General features: G+C 44.9%; 1 protein-coding gene across 1 annotated transcript in view; it reads right to left on the bottom strand.

The window, feature by feature from the left end:
• Gpat3 (glycerol-3-phosphate acyltransferase 3) overlaps positions 1-19,542 on the bottom strand; it is a 49,241-nt gene that overhangs the window by 23,723 nt on the left and 5,976 nt on the right. The window contains exon 3 of the mRNA XM_050155817.1: positions 15,812-15,878. Coding sequence (XP_050011774.1) covers positions 15,812-15,878 — 67 coding nt within the window. The remainder of the gene's footprint in view (positions 1-15,811; positions 15,879-19,542) is intronic.

Genomic DNA, 19,542 nt, shown 5'->3' with positions numbered 1-19,542 from the left:
TCGAGACCAGCCTGGTCTACAGAGCTAGTTCCAGGACAGGCTCCAAAGCCACAGAGAAACCCTGTCTCGAAAAACCAAAAAAAAAAAAAGAAAAAAAGAAAAAGAAAGAAAGAAAGAAAGAAAGAAAGAAAGAAAGAAAGAAAGAAAGAAAGAAAGAAAACCCTCAGTAAAAATCTGCCTCGTACGACAGAAGGAAGCCTCGAGACCATCTGCTGAACGGGAAAGGAATACACACAGAGACCATGCAGCATGAGTCCACATACATAGATTTCCAGGACAGGAAAAACTAATGCATGAGAAATCATTCTAGGCACTGAAGGACAGGGAACACACTGGGCACGGGCTAGAAAGAGGAGGCCCAGCTTCCCGTGTAGCCCAAACCACTCTAGCACTGAGTGAGACCCTGTGTTAAAAAAGAAAAGTCATATCAATCTTGAAATACCACTTCAAACTTTCAAAACTTAGACCAAGCTTGACTAAAGGAGGTAATGGACCCGTGGTCATTGCATAGAGACCTCACCAGGCAGCGGATGGTTTGAAAGCCTGCCAGCAGCATGCCCCGATGCTAAGAGAGCCTGTGGGTGGGGTCACCATAAGTGAGATTGCGGGGACACGCCTATTTAGATACCTGAGCTCAAGTATACCTGCTGATGTAACTGGCGTAAGGAGAAATGAGGAAGTTAGTCAGTTAAGCAGAATGGCGCCCACCAGAGAGGCAGAAAGAGGAAGGGATACGATATCAAACACTGACCGGCACCCACACAACTAAAGCCGTACCACATTTTATGGGGGACTGTGTTCCGCCTCGCAAAAATTTTATTTATGTGGTATGTGTGTTGAGACTACATCTATGCAGACCAGGCTGGCCCTGAACTCATGTAGATCTGCCTGTCACTGGTAGACCCGGCTGGCCCTGAACTCACACAGATCTGCCTGTGTCTATCTATGTAGACCAGGCTGGCCCTGAACTCATATAGATCTGCCTCCCAGTTACAGGGATGGAAGGCATGTACCACCATGGCTCATAACTTGAATTACGTATTCTATCAAGGAACCAGAACAGCTTCCTCTTTACTTAGTCTCAATTTCTTTTTATTTTTTTAGTAATTTATTTTTATTTTATGTGCATTGGTATTTTGCCTGCGTGTATATCTGTGTGAGGACGTTGGATCCCCTAGAACTAGAGTCACAGATAGTTGTGAGCTGCCATGTGGATACTGGGAATTGAACTTAGATCCTTTGGAAGAGCAGTCAGTGCTCTTAACCACTAGACCATCTCTCCAGCCCTAGCCTCAATTTCTTATCTCTTAGTTATCTCTCTCCTTCCAAAATTCCCCAAAGAGAAAATTGAGAATGTACATCAGTGGTACAATTGTTCAGCACGTACAAAGCCCTAAGTAACCTCCTCCGAAAACCAAGAGAATGTCACTGGCTGTAATGAGGTATCATCACGGTCTATGACGTGAGAAATAATGTCATGCACTTACTACACACATTGCACTATTGCCAAAATAAGTTATTTTGCTTTAAAGGGCTGAAGTCTCCCTCCTTCATGATGCTGTCTTCACCACAGTAGGTTTTTCAATATACTGAAATTGGAATGGGCCAGGATTTGTCACCTGGGTCCCTTGCATCCTTGATGCTGCAGGGCTGACCCAGGTGAAGCGAGCTGGTCCAGGTTGTCACCTGGGTCCCCTGCCTCCCAATGCTGCAGGGCTGACCTGGGTGAAGAGAGCTGGTCCAGGTTGCCGAGTACCAGGACCTCAGGAGCGCTCACATCATCCCAGAAGCTGCTCCACCCTCTTGATACTGTTCACCTCTGTCTCTAAGAAATTATGGAGGGAAGGGCATACCACTCCTAGAGGAGCCTTCTGGAAATGCAAGAGTCCAAGCAGTTGATATTCCTCTGAAGCTAATCTAAGCTCTGGAGCGAACAGAACTTGGAGGGAGATGCGCTGGGAAACCATGCATCTGACCTAGGAAAGTGAGGGAAGCTCCCTCACACTGCTCTGAAATGGGAAGGACCCTTCCTGAGGTTCCACCTGTCACCAGGCCATTCATACATCACCGGCGTCTTACCATGCTAACACAAGCAAAGGATTCTCTTTGGGCCCAAGACCATTGAGCTCTCCTCCCGGGTCCAGGAACCTCTCTCTCAACATAGGAACATGCCTCATGCGCCCGTCTCCTCTGCACAGCCTGCTTTGACATTGATTCCACTGCTTGCTTTATTTTTGGAGGGTGTGGTGGGGGAGGGGTTAACCAAGAGCTTCAGAAAGGAAACAGAAGTGGGAAATGCCACAAACCATTCAGAGAAAAGGAGAAAGAACTGACGATCTTTGTGGCTTTCATGGAACAAATGACCCACCTCCTACAGGTGACCCCACCACTATAGAAATAAACACAGCCCACAGAAGAATCTTCAGTTTTTCACAGATAATTTATACCCACCAAGACAATCAGGAACTATAAATAAAAAAGCAAATGAAAACAGGGGCTGGAAAGGTAGCTTCGTGGTTAAGAATGCTTGCTGCTCTTCCAAAGGAGCCAAGATCAGTTCCTAGCACCCAGGTAGTGGAGTAACTTAACTCCAGCTCCAGGGGCTCTGTCGCCCTCGTCTGGCCTATCAGGGCATCTGCACTCCTGTGCACATACCCACATATAGTCAGACAGATACACACACACACAAACACACACAATTTCACAACAAAATAACGCTTTTAAATAATCATGACGTAGGTACATATATGCATGGCAGTTCGAGTGTTTGTGGGGCCAAGATGCCAGATGCCCCCGGAGCTGGAAGAAGAACGGTCTTCAGGAGCAATTCATAGGCTCAGCCATCTCTCCAGACCTAATTCTTTTCAAAAATGAGAAGAGTTTCATTATTAGTTCACAATTTTCAACTGTCTAATGTACTAACCTGGCAGGGTTTTCTGATCATTTTTAACTAATAAGGAGATTTTCCTTACATACAATTTAATTATGTGATTTTTGACTTAGGCTAACATTTTTGTTCCATCTTTTAGGAATATGAAGAAAAGTAAAGTTTACTTCCTCTTTAGTGAGACATCCTCACTTTCCTCTGGACTACTTGATAAACAGCCAACTCAAATCTTGCTAATTTCTGTTTTGCTGTGTGTGCGTGCATGTGTGCGTGCATGTGTGTGTGTGTGTGCATGTGTGTGGTACATGAACATGAGTACGCATATATCCAGGCTCAGGCATGCAGAAGCCAGAGCACAATGCCAGGTGTCTTTCTTTATTGCCTTGGGACAAGGTCTCCTTGAACCAGAAGCTCCCCATTTCTTATTGGCTGACTAACTATTGAGATGTCAGGATCTGCCTGTCAGGGCTCCAGGCAGGAACACAGCTCTAACCTGCCACGCTCTGAGGGCCTGCTTACGCCCACCTATACAACCTTACTTCTGTTTGCCTCTCCTTCTGTAAACCAACACACCCTCGTGCACATTTAAACTTTTCCTTCGTTTCCCTGGATTAAAAATCATCTCCACAAGGCAGGTTCAACATCAATTTATCCATCCAAAATGATTTCATCCCCTGAAGCACTTAGAAACTGTCTTTCTCAAATAATTGCATGTATACATTTGTGGAATTCGATGACACATTGCCTGGTTCTCATTAACACTTAGATGCTGGTAAACACCACCCCACATGGAAGCTAAGAATTATGTATGGCCTCGCCCAACATCACCACAGTGCGGGCTAGACTACTAGGTATGTGGAGACACGTGGCAGCCGTGGTTCTGGGTGAGAGATGGGTCAAGCAGTCTATCATTACATATTTGAGCCTTGGGGCCGTGGGAGCCACCTTGGCATCTTTCTAGGTTCTAGTTCTGCCTTGTTTTCCACCAGTGGCTATCTGTTTTTCTTCTGCTGACATTCTGTAGCAAGGCTTTTTCTGCCATGTGACCAAGCATCATCGTGGAGAGTATCAATGAAGACTCCTGGGTGGGGAGTCCTCTGGTCAAGAGAACAGAATGCCTGCCCTGGATACCTACCTAACCTTCCCCTGGGCCAGGCCAATCTCCTAGCCAAGGAATCAGAGCCAGGAAGGTGGGCTCCTCTAAACCACACTAAAGAGGCAGGTGGGATCATTTTAATGAGACTCTATCTTTTCCTTCCCTGAAATCCCAGCCCTACAGACCAAGCGGTCCAGGTGCTTCTCAGTCCTGTCTGAGAAATGTACAACTTTTCCTTTTTCCTTGTTTCTGTCTCTTTCTTCTAGAGACTAACCAGAGCCAAGCATGTTTCTCCTAACACTTTGGCTTCCTTGCTCCTTCTGTAAAGTCCCCACTGTTGTTGGGGAAGCAGAGAAGTGGGGAGAGAGGCAGAAGCGAAGCTTCCTCTCCTAGAGGAAGATGGAAAAAATTTTTTTTTTTTTTGTCTGTATTTTTATTTTTTTCTTTCTTTTTTGTTTGGGGAGGGAGTGGGTGTGGCTTGTCTCTTAAAGGGACCAAAATCATAACACTTACCCCACCATGTGCCTACTTGTCTGACATCCAAGCCCGCCTAAACAGCCTATGTTTTCCCTTTTCTTTCCACTCCCCTCCTCCAGGCAGCTGCTGAGACTTACAGATTAGCTGCCCTGATGTGTTTTTCTTTTAAACTCTAAAAAAATTGTCCTCCCGCTCCCATTAAAATCCATTCTTATTTTATTAATAAAACTAAGAACTCAGAGAAGGGACCCCAGGGTCCCCTGCATCATCACCCTTGGGTAAATTAGGTAAAATGAAGCCGCCCAGTCCAATGGTTCACTTATGAAAACCACCAATATCTATTTTAACTTTGTACAGTGAGTGCGGACCCCAGGGCCTGGTGCAGGGTAAGGATGTGCTTTATACTTAGCTGCACTCCCAGCCCCAAGATGACTTCAAATTCTATTTGTCTTCTATATTGTTTAAAAGCACGATTAATTTAAAAGCATTCAATCAACTTCACTATACTTTCAATTATGTCAAACTGATCAATATAACCTCAAGCAATGAAACCAAGTATATGCCAAAACCAGGCTTGTGACATCATCTACATGCTGGATCAAGGGCTCCATCAGGAAAGCCAGCTCCAAATTAGCTGTGACCTCTGTCTGCAGGACTGTGATGTAATGCTGAGTCTGCATCTTGTGACATCTGTCTGCAGGACTGTGACGTGAATGCTAAGGCTGTATCTTGGTTTAGTAACAGATCTCACCAGCTCATTGTATCTCCAGGGTGATGGAGGGTCAATTGGTGTGTTGACCCTGTTACTTAGGATGAAAAGACTCAAAGGCTTAACTCCAATAAATGTACCTTCTATCATCCTATTTTTACATGGTTTGCATGTCTGTCAATAAAAACCAACCAAACACAGTCATGTACACACACATACACATGTGCACACTCTTCTTTTTATTATTAAATGATTTTCTGCTGGTGTCCCTTGGTTTTCAAGGCCCAGATAAAACTACTGTTTTAGGATAAATGGCTGTATACCCATAAAATCCACACACTGAAATGTAATCCCCAATGTGAAGGTATTTGGAGATGGGACATTTGGAGTTCAAGTAGGTCACAAGAGTGGAGTCCTTGAGAATGTCTCTCAGAGCTGGGAGATGCCAATCATGAGGACCTCAGCTGAGATCCCATAGCCGGAGAGTACACAATTGTACCCCAGTGAAGATTGCTGGAGCTCACCAGCTAGCCCAGATGGTAGGTGACTAACTCAATGAGACCCTGTCTCAAAAACAGTAAGATGTAGACAGCTGAGAAAGTTGTTTACTGTTGACCTTTAGCTTCAACATTCAACACACAAACACGCACACATGCACGTGAGCGCACACACACCACACACACACAAGACCTCAGAGAAGCCCCTCACCCCTGCCACCTAAGGACATAGCAAAAGACTCTTGTCTATGACCCTTAAACTGAAGTTTCTGGAAGTGTGAAAAATAAATTTCTGTTGCTTCTAAACCACCCAAATTACCATATTTTGTTTTATAAGCCAAAATAGACTAAAACTCTTGCTAAGCTAAAAGAGTTAGACATTTACTTTTGTGTTGAAAACAACTGAGGAAAATCAGTCATTATATGCTCTACGGACGACGTTTATAAAACAGTCAATGACGATCATAACATGTGAAGCTTTTTAACCCAAATGAGTATTTCTTATGGAATTAGCCCTGTGTTTTGAAGCATGAAAGTCAGGGGTGGGTTGCAGACATTATAATCAGTTGTCAGTCAACACCACAGAGAAACCAACAAGCACTTGAAATAACAGGCAAGATTTCAATTTAGCAGCTCACTCAACACTGCTTATTCTTACTCTGGCTGACAGCCCACACCTGTATAAGTCAACTGTGCCGATTTATACATAGGTAACTTGATTAAATAAGAAGTTCCACAAGAGAGAAACATGCTAGACTTCATGATTTGGTGCCCACCTGCAGCGTCCTCAATTATAACATGAAAAAGAAACTGAGAGACAGGGTCTGGCTATGACTTCTGGCTAACCTGGAATGCACCATGTTGACCAAGCTAGCATCAAACTCAGAGCTCTCATGGGGTAACTAATACAGTCCCTAGCCCCTGGGGTTGGAAAAGGGTCATGGTCTCCATCCTAAAGCTATGCAGGAACTCCAGCCAGCAGCCACTCTACTGGTATCCAAAAGATGCTGCGTGTCAGACATGCCCAAGATTCTATAGGAAGCATCAGGGAAGGGGTGGGGAAGGCAAATGACCATTTCTTGCTAGGTCACAGTGACATTGGCAGAGGAGGTGTTATTTATAGGAGAGTGGCCTCAGCCAGCTGGGTAAGAAGTAGGTGCTGACTGGGGATCCAGAAAAATGGCAGGATTCTGGGGGGAGGGGATCCAATGAGGGCTTCAGCAAGGGACAAATCCCAATTTCTTTCTTGGGAGGGGTGGTAGGAGGGGCTTCGGCAGAGGGCAAATCCCAACTCCTTTTGAGGCTGCCTTGCCTGGTGGTGTGATCTGGATTGAGTTGCTTGAACTTCCTCATTAGCAAGATGAGGGCTAATAAGATTTCTCTCACATAAATAATGTGTGTAGTGTTGGGAGCGAAGATTTCAAATAGTCAGTCTGGGAGTGGGGCAGCAGACACACGGACATCCAGAACACACAAGTCCCCACGCCACTCTAGAGTTAAACAAATCCGTGGCCCTAGGATGAGACCCAGATAGCAATGCATTCTCACTGGGTTAAGACACAGTGGGGCCGGCCTAACCTGCCTCTGCCATTCTTTGAGGAGCACACTTCCGTGAACGCCAGTGTTCTCTGTTAACAAGCTACTTGTACTGTCCGTACTACTACGTGTACTACAGTCCTACGCCTGGAGTGTGGAGCCTGCACTACAGGACCATTTGCGAGCCGGCCAAGGGCCTGGAGATTTAAACATACAAATGCACGTGGACGGAGACCCGGGTCACCCTTGAAACAAGAATGCCCCCAGTATTGTGTATCAGAGCCGCTTATATATGGATCCTTAACTGATGGCCACGCCCCAACCAAACCCACCAGAAACCACTCCCCTCCATCAGGAACTCCTGCAGGGTCTCAGAGCAGCTGCAAACACAGGAAAACAAGTTGTTTTGCTCAGAGCAGCTGCAAGCGTAACAAGTTGTTTGCAGGGAATTCAGGGTCTGGGTCCATAGCCCCCAACAGCTACTCACATAGCTAGCCATCTGCCCCTCACATTGTCCTGTCACCCCACTCTTCCCCAAACCAGCCACTGAAAACTGGAAACCAAGTTCTGGGGGACACAAAAGTCAACCATGTTACTAATGGTGCATGCTAGTCGCTGAAGGCACTAGTGTGTTAGCCGACAATGGGGCGGACGTGGGAGGGTCAGCTCGCATTCCTGGTCGCATTCCTGGTCATCAGATGGGCGTGCCCGGCTGTCACCTAGAGGCATCACACAGGAATGCTGCTAAGCACCTCACAAGTAGGAAACTATGGTCCACAATGAAGGGTCACCCAGTCACCCCCATGGAGTTCCTGTCTAAACCAGTGTGGGAGTTCACAAGTCCCGCTCCCCAGTAAGACCTTTCTGTCAACAATGCCTATATTCCTCGGCTTTAAATTCTAGACACTAACCAGGCTAAAAGAAGGTGAGTTTTAAATTCTAGACACTAACCAGGCTAAAAGAAGGTGAGCTTTAAATTCTAGACACTAACCAGGCTAAAGGAAGGTGAGTTTTAAATTCTAGACACTAACCAGGCTAAAGGAAGGTGAGCTTTAAATTCTAGACACTAACCAGGCTAAAGGAAGGTGAGTTTTGAAGGCAGTAAGCATCAAGTCGCACTCCTGGGACGAGTGCCAGGTTTCCACTCCTGTAAGACTACCTAGCTTCATTTGTCAGAGTCATGATTCAAAACTGAGAGCCAGGGAGTTGGTGTCCCAGCAAGGAAAGGGACGCACTCCCACACCCTGGCTGCAGGCTGCCAGGGGTTGAAAGCAGGGCTTCACGCATGCTAGGTGAGCATTCTGCCAACTGGGCTACCTCCCCAGGCCCACCTTCAGCTGCCTTTACAGCAAAGCTAAAGTTAAATTCCTACCTTGCCGCCTAGAAGACGGCTCTCTTGCAGTATTTATCATTTCCATACGTCTATTATATTTATCTGTAAATATTTATTTAAATATGGAGTATCCATACTCAGTGGTAAATTTTAATGTGTGTGTGTGTGTGTGTGTGTGTGTGTGTGTGTGTGTTTGTGCTGCTTGGGTTTAAACTCAGGGGGCTCAAGTTGGCCATAGTTGTGTATGCCTTTAATCCCAGCACTCAGGAGATGGAGGCAGACTGGTCTACATAGTGAATTCCAATACCACCAGGGCTATAACAGAGAAACCTTATCTTGGGAAAAATTTAAAAAAAAAAAAAAACCCTCAAGGGTTCTTACATACTAAGCATTCTACCACCAACCACACACTCTCAGCGCCTATGGCAGGAAATCTTAAACGTGATCACAGTATATATTCCCTTTTCTCTTAACATTGAGATTTATCTCCTTTCTTCCCTCCGTCTAAGTCCAGCTAATTCGCTCCAGCTGCTATAGAGCTTGAACGTCAACGTCCTGCTGTGAAAAGGCATCATAGCCACGTTTGAGTTCATGGCACGCAGCTGTGTCAGCTGGCCCAGTGCAGCCACACTCGGAGTTAAGATAGGCTTGATGTTTTACGGGCCCTGGGCCGTGAGCTAACGAACAATCTTCAGCTGCATTCAGTAAGTAGGTTCTGCTAGATACGGCAACTTGACACAAGATGAAGTCTTCCGGGAAGTTACGTCAACTTGACGCATGATAGAGTCATCCGGGAAGACAGAAAAAAACCTCAGCTGAGAAAACACCTCCATCACACGGGTCTATAGACAGGCCTGTGGTACGTTTTCTTGATCAGGGATTGAGGTGGCACTATGAGTGCTGTCACCTCTGGGCAAGTGGTCCTGGGTTTTATTTAAGAAAGAAAGAAAGAAAGAAAGAAAGAGAGAGAGAGAGAGAGAGAGAGAGAGAGAGAGAGAGAAAGAGAGAAAGAGGGAGGGAGGGAGGGAAGGAAGGAAGGGAGGGAGGGAGGGAGGGAGGGAAGGAAGGAAGGAAGGAAGGGAGGGAGGGAGGGAGGGAGGGAGGGAGGGAGGGAGGGAGGGAGGAAGGAAGGAAAAAAGAAGGAAGCAAGGAAGGAAGGAAGGAAGGAAGGAAGGAAGGAAGGAAGGAAGGAAGGAAGGAAGGGAGGGAGGGAGGGAGGGAGGAAGGAAGGAAAAAAGAAGAGAAAAAGAAAAATAAGCAGGCAGTGACCATAGTAACTCCATAGAGTTTCGGTCCCAATTCCTGCCTTCAGGTTCCTGCCTGACTTCCTGCCCTGAGTTCCTTTGATGATGGGCTGTGACACAGAAGCATGATGTAAAAGGACCTTCTTCCCCACATGGCTTCTACTCATGGAGGTCCATTGCAGAGAACCAAACTAAGACACAGCTGCTACCAAACTGTTCTCCAAGGTCCTTGGTTAAGACTTTTATTGCATTTTTAAATGGAGACTGGAAGCTGTGGTTTTCAAACAAACAAGTAAACAAAGAACCAAACATTTGCCAGCTACAAGTCAATACTAAGATAGGAGACATAGCTATGCCCCTTGCCACACCCTGGCAGTCTCAGGTAGGGGCAGGTTGGGAGTTCAAGGTCAACCTGAACTGGCTATAAGAGAGCCTGTCTCAAAAAGCAAAACAAAACCTTCCAAAAAAAAAAATATAGACAAAAAATAGGAAGCAATGTGGTAACTTCTCTCAGGTCCACTTACTTCTAAACTCATTTTTACTTTCCTTGAATTACAAAATGTTAAAAACTTCCACAAAACTTCCATATTTGCAATTAAAAGAACTACAGAGGCAGGTGACTCTGTGAGTTCAAGGCCAGCCTGGTCTACTTAGCAGGAGTTACTTAGTAAAACAAAGAGGAAAGCTAGTAACCATTTCTGCTGAACCATAAGTGAATTTCAGTTAACCCACATCAATTGTAAACAATGTTTCCAGTTAAGGGGTTGGAGAGATGGCTCAGAGGTTAGCAGCACTGGTTGCTCTTCCTGGAGGACCTGAGTTCAATTCCCAGCAACCACATGGTGGCTCACAACCATCTGTAATGAGATCTGGTGCCCTTTTCTGCCTTGCAGGCATACATGTGGACAGAATACCGTATACATAATAAAAAAAGGTCTTTTTTTAAATAAATTTTTGAATTGAGGTGATGTAAATATTGCTGTGCGTTAGTGGATATTAAGCTGAGTGGACCACGATGTGCTCTAGATAACCAGACCTTTAGCACACACGAGTGCTACGTCAGCTTTGCTCAGAGAAGCCTCTCTCTGCAGTCCTACAAAGATCCATTCATAAGTGGTCAAGGTACAGAGAATAAAGGACAACGATAAATGGGATGTCTTAATTATTCCCCTTCCCGGGCTCAGGACACATTGAGGAAGGAGGAGAAATAAGAAGGACATAAGAGCCAGAGGGAAGGCAGGGGAAAAGAGAGGAGAGCTGACTCTGGGCATGACATAGCTTTGAACTCACAGTAGTTGTGATTACCTACACACAATCTCCCTGAGACTGGGCCTGTCGATACCTGTCAAGGAAAGGAAGGGGCTCACAGAGCCTTACCCCTCCCTAATGGTTGGTGAGGGAGGATGAGAAACTCCATAAACAACCATAGTAAAACCCACTGAATCACTCACTCACACACACACACACACACACACACACACACACACACACACACGACGAATGGAAAAGTGGGGCTAGTCGGGAAGAGGAACGGTGTTAGCAGGAGTAAGTGGGTTGAGAAGTGGAGGAGATGAGGGAAAGGAAGAGGAGAAGGAGCAGAGGTTGAATTTGTGAATGTGGCCAAAAAACATGTATATATGTATAGAAATGCCATAATAAAATCTGTAGTTACATATAGTCATTTATGCTAATAAAATATTTTTATAAAAATAAGACATTATGGGAGGGGGAGGGAAAGGGGAGGCGGCGGTGGGGAAGAGACAGAAATCTTTAATTAATTAATAAAGAAATAAATAAATTAAAAAAAATAAAAAATAAGAAATTATAGCTGGGTGGGTGGCAGTGGTACACACCTTTAATCCCCACACTCAGTAGGCAGAGGCAGGCAGATCTGAGTTCAAGACCAGCCTGGTCCTCAAAGCGAGTTCCAGGACAGCCAGGGCTACACAGAGAAACCCTGAATCCAGGGGTGGAGGGGAGAAGAGATCATGATGGGCCAAGCACAACTCATCCCACCTGCAGCCTGAGGTAAAAGACAGGAATGTGAGACAAGCTTGGACCAATCTGCGTTCCAGACCAGACTGGGCTGTAGAGTTAAACCCGTGTCTTAGTCACTGCTCTATCGCTGTGACCAAGGCAACTCACAGAGCAAAGAGCTCACTGGGAACTCACAGTTCCAAAGGGTGAGAGTCCATGACCATCACGGATGGGAGAAAGGCAACAGGAAGGCAAGGATGGCTCAGGAGCAGCAGCTGAGAGCTCACATCTTGAGACACAAGCAGGAAGAAAGACACTAAAATGACTTGGGCTTTTGAAACCTCAAAGCCTGTCCCCAGTGACACACCTCCTCCAATAAGGCCACACCTCCTAATCCTTCCCAAACAGTTCCACTGATTGGGAATCAAGAATTCAAACATAGGAGCCAATGGCAGCCATTCTGATTTAAACCACCACACCCTGTCTTCAAAACTAGCCAAACAGGAGCCAGAAAGAGAGCTCAGAGGTTAAGAGTACTCTGTTAAATGTACTGCATTCCAAGCTTTAGGGTGGTAAGTACTGGGTGTGTGTTAGGTGAGTTTAAACCAAGATAATAAATAGTACTTACACCAATTTACCCAATTTAGACAGACTATAGGACTAAGGAATAGCACAATGGTACAACACCCAACTCACATATATGAGATCTGAGTTTGATCATTAGGACCATAAGGGAAAAAAAAGAAGAGACTATCAAAGACAACTTAATAATCTTCCCAGGACCAAGGCCGAATGACTGTGCCACAGCTCCATGCACCCCAGCTCCGCGTACCGTGCTGGCCCTGTCCGACTCACTCTCAGAGCAATGCCAATGTTCCTGCCAGCTGACTCTGAGCTGGAAACCATCCTGGAGTCCCTGCATCATAATACACTTACACTACCTGCTTACACCTGCTACCCCTAAAATTTCACAACCAAAATGACCAGTTCAAGCCTAACATCGTCCTAGAATCAATCAAGGGCCCAAAGGGTGTGACCAGCCACTATCCTGGGTGTCCAAGCAAGGCAGCACACACTTTTAACCCCAGCACTCAGAAAGCAGAGACAAATGAATCTCTGAGGCCAGTCTGCTCTACACAGAGAGTTCCAAGCCATCCAGGGCTACACAGAGAGACCCTATCTTTATATTAAAAATAATAATGTTTTCCTAAGTCCTAAAAGTTTGTACTATTTATAGCAAGTTAAAATGAAAGTTATTAAGATCTCAGTCCATATCCCAGAGTCCTGTGGTCATTGACTAAAAGCAACCTAGAGCTGGGAGGCAGAAGCAGATGGATCTCTATGAGTTCAAGGCCAACTTGGTCTACAAGAGCTAGTTCCAGGACAGCAAGGGCTGTTACACAGAGAAACCCTGTCTGGGGATGTGGGGGGCAATGTAGGAGCCATTAGCATTCCTTCCCTGTCATTCCCTTCCTCCTCATGTGGCTGTAACAAGTACATGTGAAGGTGGTACCACCCATGAAAGATGAGAGTAAGGGAGTAATTATAGTCTCACCAACTAAATGCCAGTATAACAGTTACTTGGAGGGGTTAACCCCCACCTATATATTAACAATATATAGAGAGAAAGGCCTCTAATCTCAAAAAGATGAAGGCAAGGGAAGATCCTACTTATGAATGTATCCTGAGCCCAAACAACACCACCATCTTCTACAGTCAGCACAGGAGAATGAACGTGGCTAAAGACAGGAAAAGAGACTTCTCCATGACGATGCTATTTTCCTAGGTTCGCTTGCAGATGGCTATATAATAAAGAGCACAGAAGAAATAAAATACGAAAGGCACATAACTGGTAGAGAGACCTGATGTGTTATAAATATATGTGTATTTCATTAAAAGCAGCAGAAAAAGTCTGAGTGAGCAGACTCATCTATGTGAGCAGACTCTGCATGAGCATGCAAAAGATAAGTAGTTCCTACCCCTTTCTAGCCAGTCTGTGCTTCATGGGTCCTCCAAATGTATTGTCGGGACTGTAAATTCAGAGGCATGTCAGAAATCATACTGCCCAGGGCCCCAGGCCTGCCAGTGACCCTTGCCTGAGCTGGATGGCTCCACACTGACTTGTGCTTCTGTTGGCTCCGGTGCAGAGACATGATGCTCCACGGACGGATGATTGCACCAGCCAGGCACACAAATGCTCAGTGTGTTTCATCACCCTCTACTGTCTGTCTAGGATTGTGACACCATTTCCCTACTGACTCCAAACACTCGGTGGATCAACAGGGCATGGCCCCAAGCCTGGGCTTCCTAAACATAGAATCAGAAGTGGGGCAGAGGTAAAGAGCATACAGTCATGATTTACGTGGAGTAATACACACAAATGAACACAGAACACATCATAACTCCTCTTACATCATCTCTTGTGTGTTCACCTATGTGTACCTGTCGCAGGGGCCTGAGGATGACTGTCTCCCAACAGACTCCACACTTTAATGAGCTTAGGACCCCATGCCAACGTTAGATGTTGCAGAGGGTCCATAACTTAAGAGATTTTATTCCAGTTTCACTGGCTAAAGAACAGCGTCTCTGAATTAAATACAGCAAATGTCATAGGTGCTAGCCTTACTCTAAATGACGACACATTTTCTCCCACTCTTTCTTTCGAGGGTCTTGCATAGCCCATGTAACACAAGCTGGTCTCAAACTCTAGCCAAGGATGATCTTGACCAGCCTCTACCATCCTGAGTGCCTGGCATTACAAGTGTGCACCACTTCTCTTAGCTTGTGTGGCACTGGGGATCAAAGTCTGGGCTTCAGGTATGCCAGACAGGCAATCTACCAACTAATATCCACAGATCCAAACAGCACACAGTTCTACAGTTCCTCATCCACAACCCTTCAGATGATAAATTTCTTCTTATAAAGTACCTGACCACTTGACCAGTTTTAACACGAAATCAGAGGACCAAGAATTTTCTACATTTTTCATTATATTTAGGAAAAAAAATTGTAACTGGAAACTAAGGTAAGTCATGCAAACTGAGTGAGAATTTAAAGTCCTGTAAAAACTTGGTGGCAGCATCTGGAACCACTGCCCAGGTCAAGTCTAAGACGTCTACGATGCTGGAATGTAGAGGACATAGTGTAGCCATCAAGGCAGAGAGAGCATCCCACCCTCTTGAAAAAATTAGTCAGTTGCAAATTAAGATGTAAATGGTCAAAGTAAAACAAAGAATTGACTGATACCATCAAAACACACACACAGCAAAGTCGAAGGACAAGTCAAAAAACTCAGATGAAAAAAATAATTACCATGCCAGGTGGTACACACACCTCTAATCCCAGCACTTGGGAGGCAGAGTCAGCTGGATCTCTGAGTTAGAGGCCAGCCTGGTCTACAGAGGGTGAGTTCCAGGACAGCCAGGGCTACACAGAGAAACCCTAAACCAAAATGGAAAAAATAATTACCGATGTTTTCAAGCTAACAAAATTTTCAATGTAAAAATTAGAAAACTCAAACAACAGTGATATATGTATAAAACATAGAAATTCTATTGTGAAGTACTGAGTAATTAAGACGGCCATATAATCTACAGCAACTGGAAAATGTACCAGAGACAACAATAACTCCCCCGCCAAAACAAGCATACACAAAACCAAATAAACAAGTAGCAAGTATGCAGTGCTGTGGGAGACTGAACCACACCAGGTCCTTGATTATATGCACATCAGCTGAATACCCTGATAGCTTGGCGCAGCCAAAGTACTGGTTGCCTGCCTGTGTCGTTTAATCGCTGACTGCATCTTTAAAGCCATGAGTACCCTCTTCAAATGCAGGCCTTGGAAATAAAATAATATATGGAAGAACACAGAGGAGCTAACACACACCGCCCAGCCCTTCTGATAACAACTCTGTCAAAACTCAGGCAGCGGCTCTTCTACGTCACAAACTCTGAATAGCCTTAGGCCTATAGAAGTAGCAGCACCAACTTCAACCTGAGCACTCTAAACCCATTCAGTTTGCATAGTTATACAGATTAGAAGGCAAGACTTACCCACAGAAGCCGAGCTTTTTAGAACTGACTCCTTTGGTGCTCCCTTTTCAATTCGCAAAGTGGCCCACTGTTCAAAACAAGAAGCATTCATTGAAACTCTTCCATAGACACACGCAAACACAGAAACATACAGAAGAGACATTGAAAACTAAGGCTGAGCCCTGTCTGAATGAGGGAGATGCCCCAGGGAATCTCTGAGATGCACTCTTGCTAGGGTGAGGACTAAAGTTATGGTTTAAGTTTAAATCACTTTGCTTAAGAGATCCAGAAAACAAGCCTCTAGCCTGTAAGCCAGATAACTTCCTGGAGTGCTGGGGGCTGCGGTCCATGTAAGATGACAAGCCACGCATTTTCACGTCTGTAACAAGGTTGGTGGCCCCAACTGCACAGGATGTGCTTGATCACACAGCGCAGGAGGAACGCAAATCAGGACTCTCATCAGGATGTATGCTCACCCGACTGGAGCAAGGTGAGAGACCATGCCTTCTAGGGTTCCATAAACACCGGACTAACTCTGTCATTCTCTGGGAATCCCAGGTATGAACCTGGCCAGTGTCCACCATCCTGGCCAGTATTTAATAAAGTTTGCTTCAAATTCAGCATGTGGCAGTGGTCTTATTTGCACCCAGTGGATTAACACAGGTCTCCTTTGTGCACTTAGAGTTGTCACTGATGACGGCCTACTTCTTGAGAAAGCTGTGAAGCTTGCAGGGCAGAAAAACAGGCTATGGTTTCAACAATGTCTGGTTTGGAAAAGAAGACCCACCAAATCCCAAACCAACCCCAGGGGGGTGGGGAAAATCCTCAGAAGCACTTAGATGATAGATAAACAGACAGACAGATAAACAGCTGGACAGAAAGATAGATGATAGATAGATAGATAGATAGATAGATAGATAGATAGATAGATAGATGACAGACAGACTGATAGATGATAGATATACAGATATGTAGATGGTAGGTGACACACTATACATGCATTGATAATAGTGAAATGATATACAGATAGATGATAGATTGATAAACAGATAGATGATAGACAGACAGAAACATAGATAAATAGGTTTATTTTTAAAACCAATTACAATGATATCTACAGTCCAGATACTAACATCTGTTTTTTTTTTTTTTCTTTCTGAGTCAGGATTTCTTTGTGTAGCTCTAGCTGTCCTGGATCTCACCCTGTGGACCAGGCGCTGGCATCGAACTCAGATTGGCCTCCCAGTGCTAAAATTAAAGGCGTGTGCCACCACACCCAGCCTAGACACTAAAGTCTAAATTGACTATCTGAAAGGAATGGGAAAGAGCAAAATAAGAGGTAAAATGCACTGTGATAATTATAATCATATATAAGCAGCCATTAAGGGATGAAAAGACAGATTTTTTGTTTGTTTTGTTTGTTTGTTTGTTTTTGTTTTTCGAGACAGGGTTTCTCTGTGGCTTTGGAGTCTGTCCTGGAACTAGCTCTTGTAGACCAGGCTGGTCTCGAACTCACAGAGATCTGCCTGCCTCTGCCTCCCTGCTGGGATTAAAGGCGTGTGCCACCACTGCCCGGCTAAGACAGATTTTTTAATGTACAAAAAGAAACTTGAAAGGCTCAGACATCCATCTTAAAACAGAGAAATTCAACATTGTATTTTTCTAATAAGCAAGAGAATAAACAGCCTAGAACATAGGTTGAAGGTCAAGGAGCAAGACTCTAGCAGGACCATACAAAGCAGCTCAGAGCCAAGCAGGAGACGGCCACCTAACTTAGAACACCTAAAGAGAGAGGCCCAGTCCTCCAGGCTTCCGGTCGCCCCTCACTACCAGTAGACTCAGTCTTCACCTGGTTGCCTTTCTCTTCTTGTTTGGGGGAGAGGCATTAAACTCTGGGCTCCCATCTTTTCTCACCTGAGGAAAAGGTGAATTTCCATAGTTTTCCCCTAAAGCTTTGACATCTATTATCACTTGTAAAAAAAAGTCAAAGATCATATAAAATAAATCTGTGTGAACAATCAATCATCATTATTCTTAGAACTCACCTTTCTCTTGTGGCCACCTGATTTTATATTTCGTACCAAGGCACCTTAGACTAGAGAGTTAGGGCATACTAATGATGTGAGCATTTTTCATTTTAATGACGTAACACTTTTAGCAGATAAGCACTCAATTATGTACCCTCCAAAATTCACATGTTAAATATAGAAGGCTTATATTTGGAGAGCAGATCTTTAAAAGATGTGAGTTAGTTAAAATGAAGCCATTAAAGTGAGCCCTGATGAGTAGTCTAAGAAGAAATCTGGACTACCAGAGATAGTGCTACAGAGATGGTTCAGTGGGTTAAAGCATTTGCCATGCATGTGTGAGGATTTGAGTTCAAATCCCAAGGGCCCACATAAAGCCAGATGTGTTGGTAAGCATCTATAATCCCAGCTCTCCTATAGAATAGATGGGAGGCAGAAACAGGAGAATCCACAGAAGGTAATAACTTCATGCTAACTTCCGGCATACATCATAAAAATCAGACTCAAAGATAGGAACTTTGAGAATACATAGGTTTTCCCATTGGAGAGCACCAAGGGTCTGCAAAAACGGATCAAGATAAGCAAAACTGTTCAAGGTCGGAGAAACAGCTCTTCAAAGTCAACAGGAATCTCTGTAGACAACTACCTGGGAATCTGTGTAGACAGCTGCTTAGGAATCTGTGTGGGAATCTGTGTAGACAACAGCTTTGGAATCTGTGTAGACAACCGCTTTGGAATCTGTGTAGACAACCACTTGGGAATCTGTGTAGACAACCTCTTGGGATTCTGTGTCGGAATCTGTGTAGACAACTGCTTTGGAATCTGTGTAGACAACCACTTGGGAATCTGTTGAGACAGCCACTTTTCAGTGTGTGCTTATTCACCACTGAAAACCAAGAGACATTGCAGCCTGCCTGATGTCAGGGAGAATTTGTCTTCCTATTATTTCCCAGCTGAGACTTTAAGCTCTCGGGGAATCTGTTTCATCATCTCTCTAAGGAAGGTCAATACCAAAGGTGACAGTAAAGATTAGTGAGCCAGGCAGGGTCTGACTCAGATCTGTAAGTCCAACTACTCGGGAGGCTGATACAGGAGGATCATAAACTCAAGGCCTGCCTACATTAAATCTAATAGCTAATTCTAGGGATCTAAAGGCCAGCCTGCACCACTTACTGAGTCCCTACATCAAAAGACGAGTTAAATGAGGCCTGGGGAGACAGAGCAGTGGTGGAGAGCACTTGCCTAGCACATGCAAGTCCTTGGGTTCAACCCCAGTATGAGGACGTGGAGGTGTGGGGAAGCATAGGAGAGCAGCTGCCTGGTGCCCACCAGATGGTAGAATACTAGGCAATCCTGGTGGACTGCTCCTTCCTCACACACCTCACTTGGTTTAGGTTCCCAGACCATCAGTGTCTCTCCCAACAAGCCACCATTTGTCTTTCATCAAGCCAGCTTCTCCACTCATGGGGGAGTCCCAGGACGGTTCTTCTGGCATTCTCAGAATGCTCCTGCCTCAAGACCATGCAGACAAGAGGACCCTGATTACAGAAGCAGCTTTAACATCCACTGCTACACCCCACCTCAATCTTTAAGCCCCAAGGAAAGCTAAAAAGCATGGATCTATCGAGTTTCTCACCACTTAATTTGCTGTTGGATAAACATGAAAACCTCTCTCTCTTTCTCTCTCTCTCTCTCTCTCTCTCTCTCTCTCTCTCTCTCTCTCTC

This window comes from Alexandromys fortis, unplaced genomic scaffold, assembly GCF_014885135.2.
Source record: "Alexandromys fortis isolate MF-2015 unplaced genomic scaffold, M_Fortis_MF-2015_v1.1 scaffold_87, whole genome shotgun sequence".
NCBI classification, from domain to species: domain Eukaryota; kingdom Metazoa; phylum Chordata; class Mammalia; order Rodentia; family Cricetidae; genus Alexandromys; species Alexandromys fortis.
Note: the sequence above shows the minus strand (reverse complement) of the source record. Positions and strands in the feature narration are given on the sequence as shown.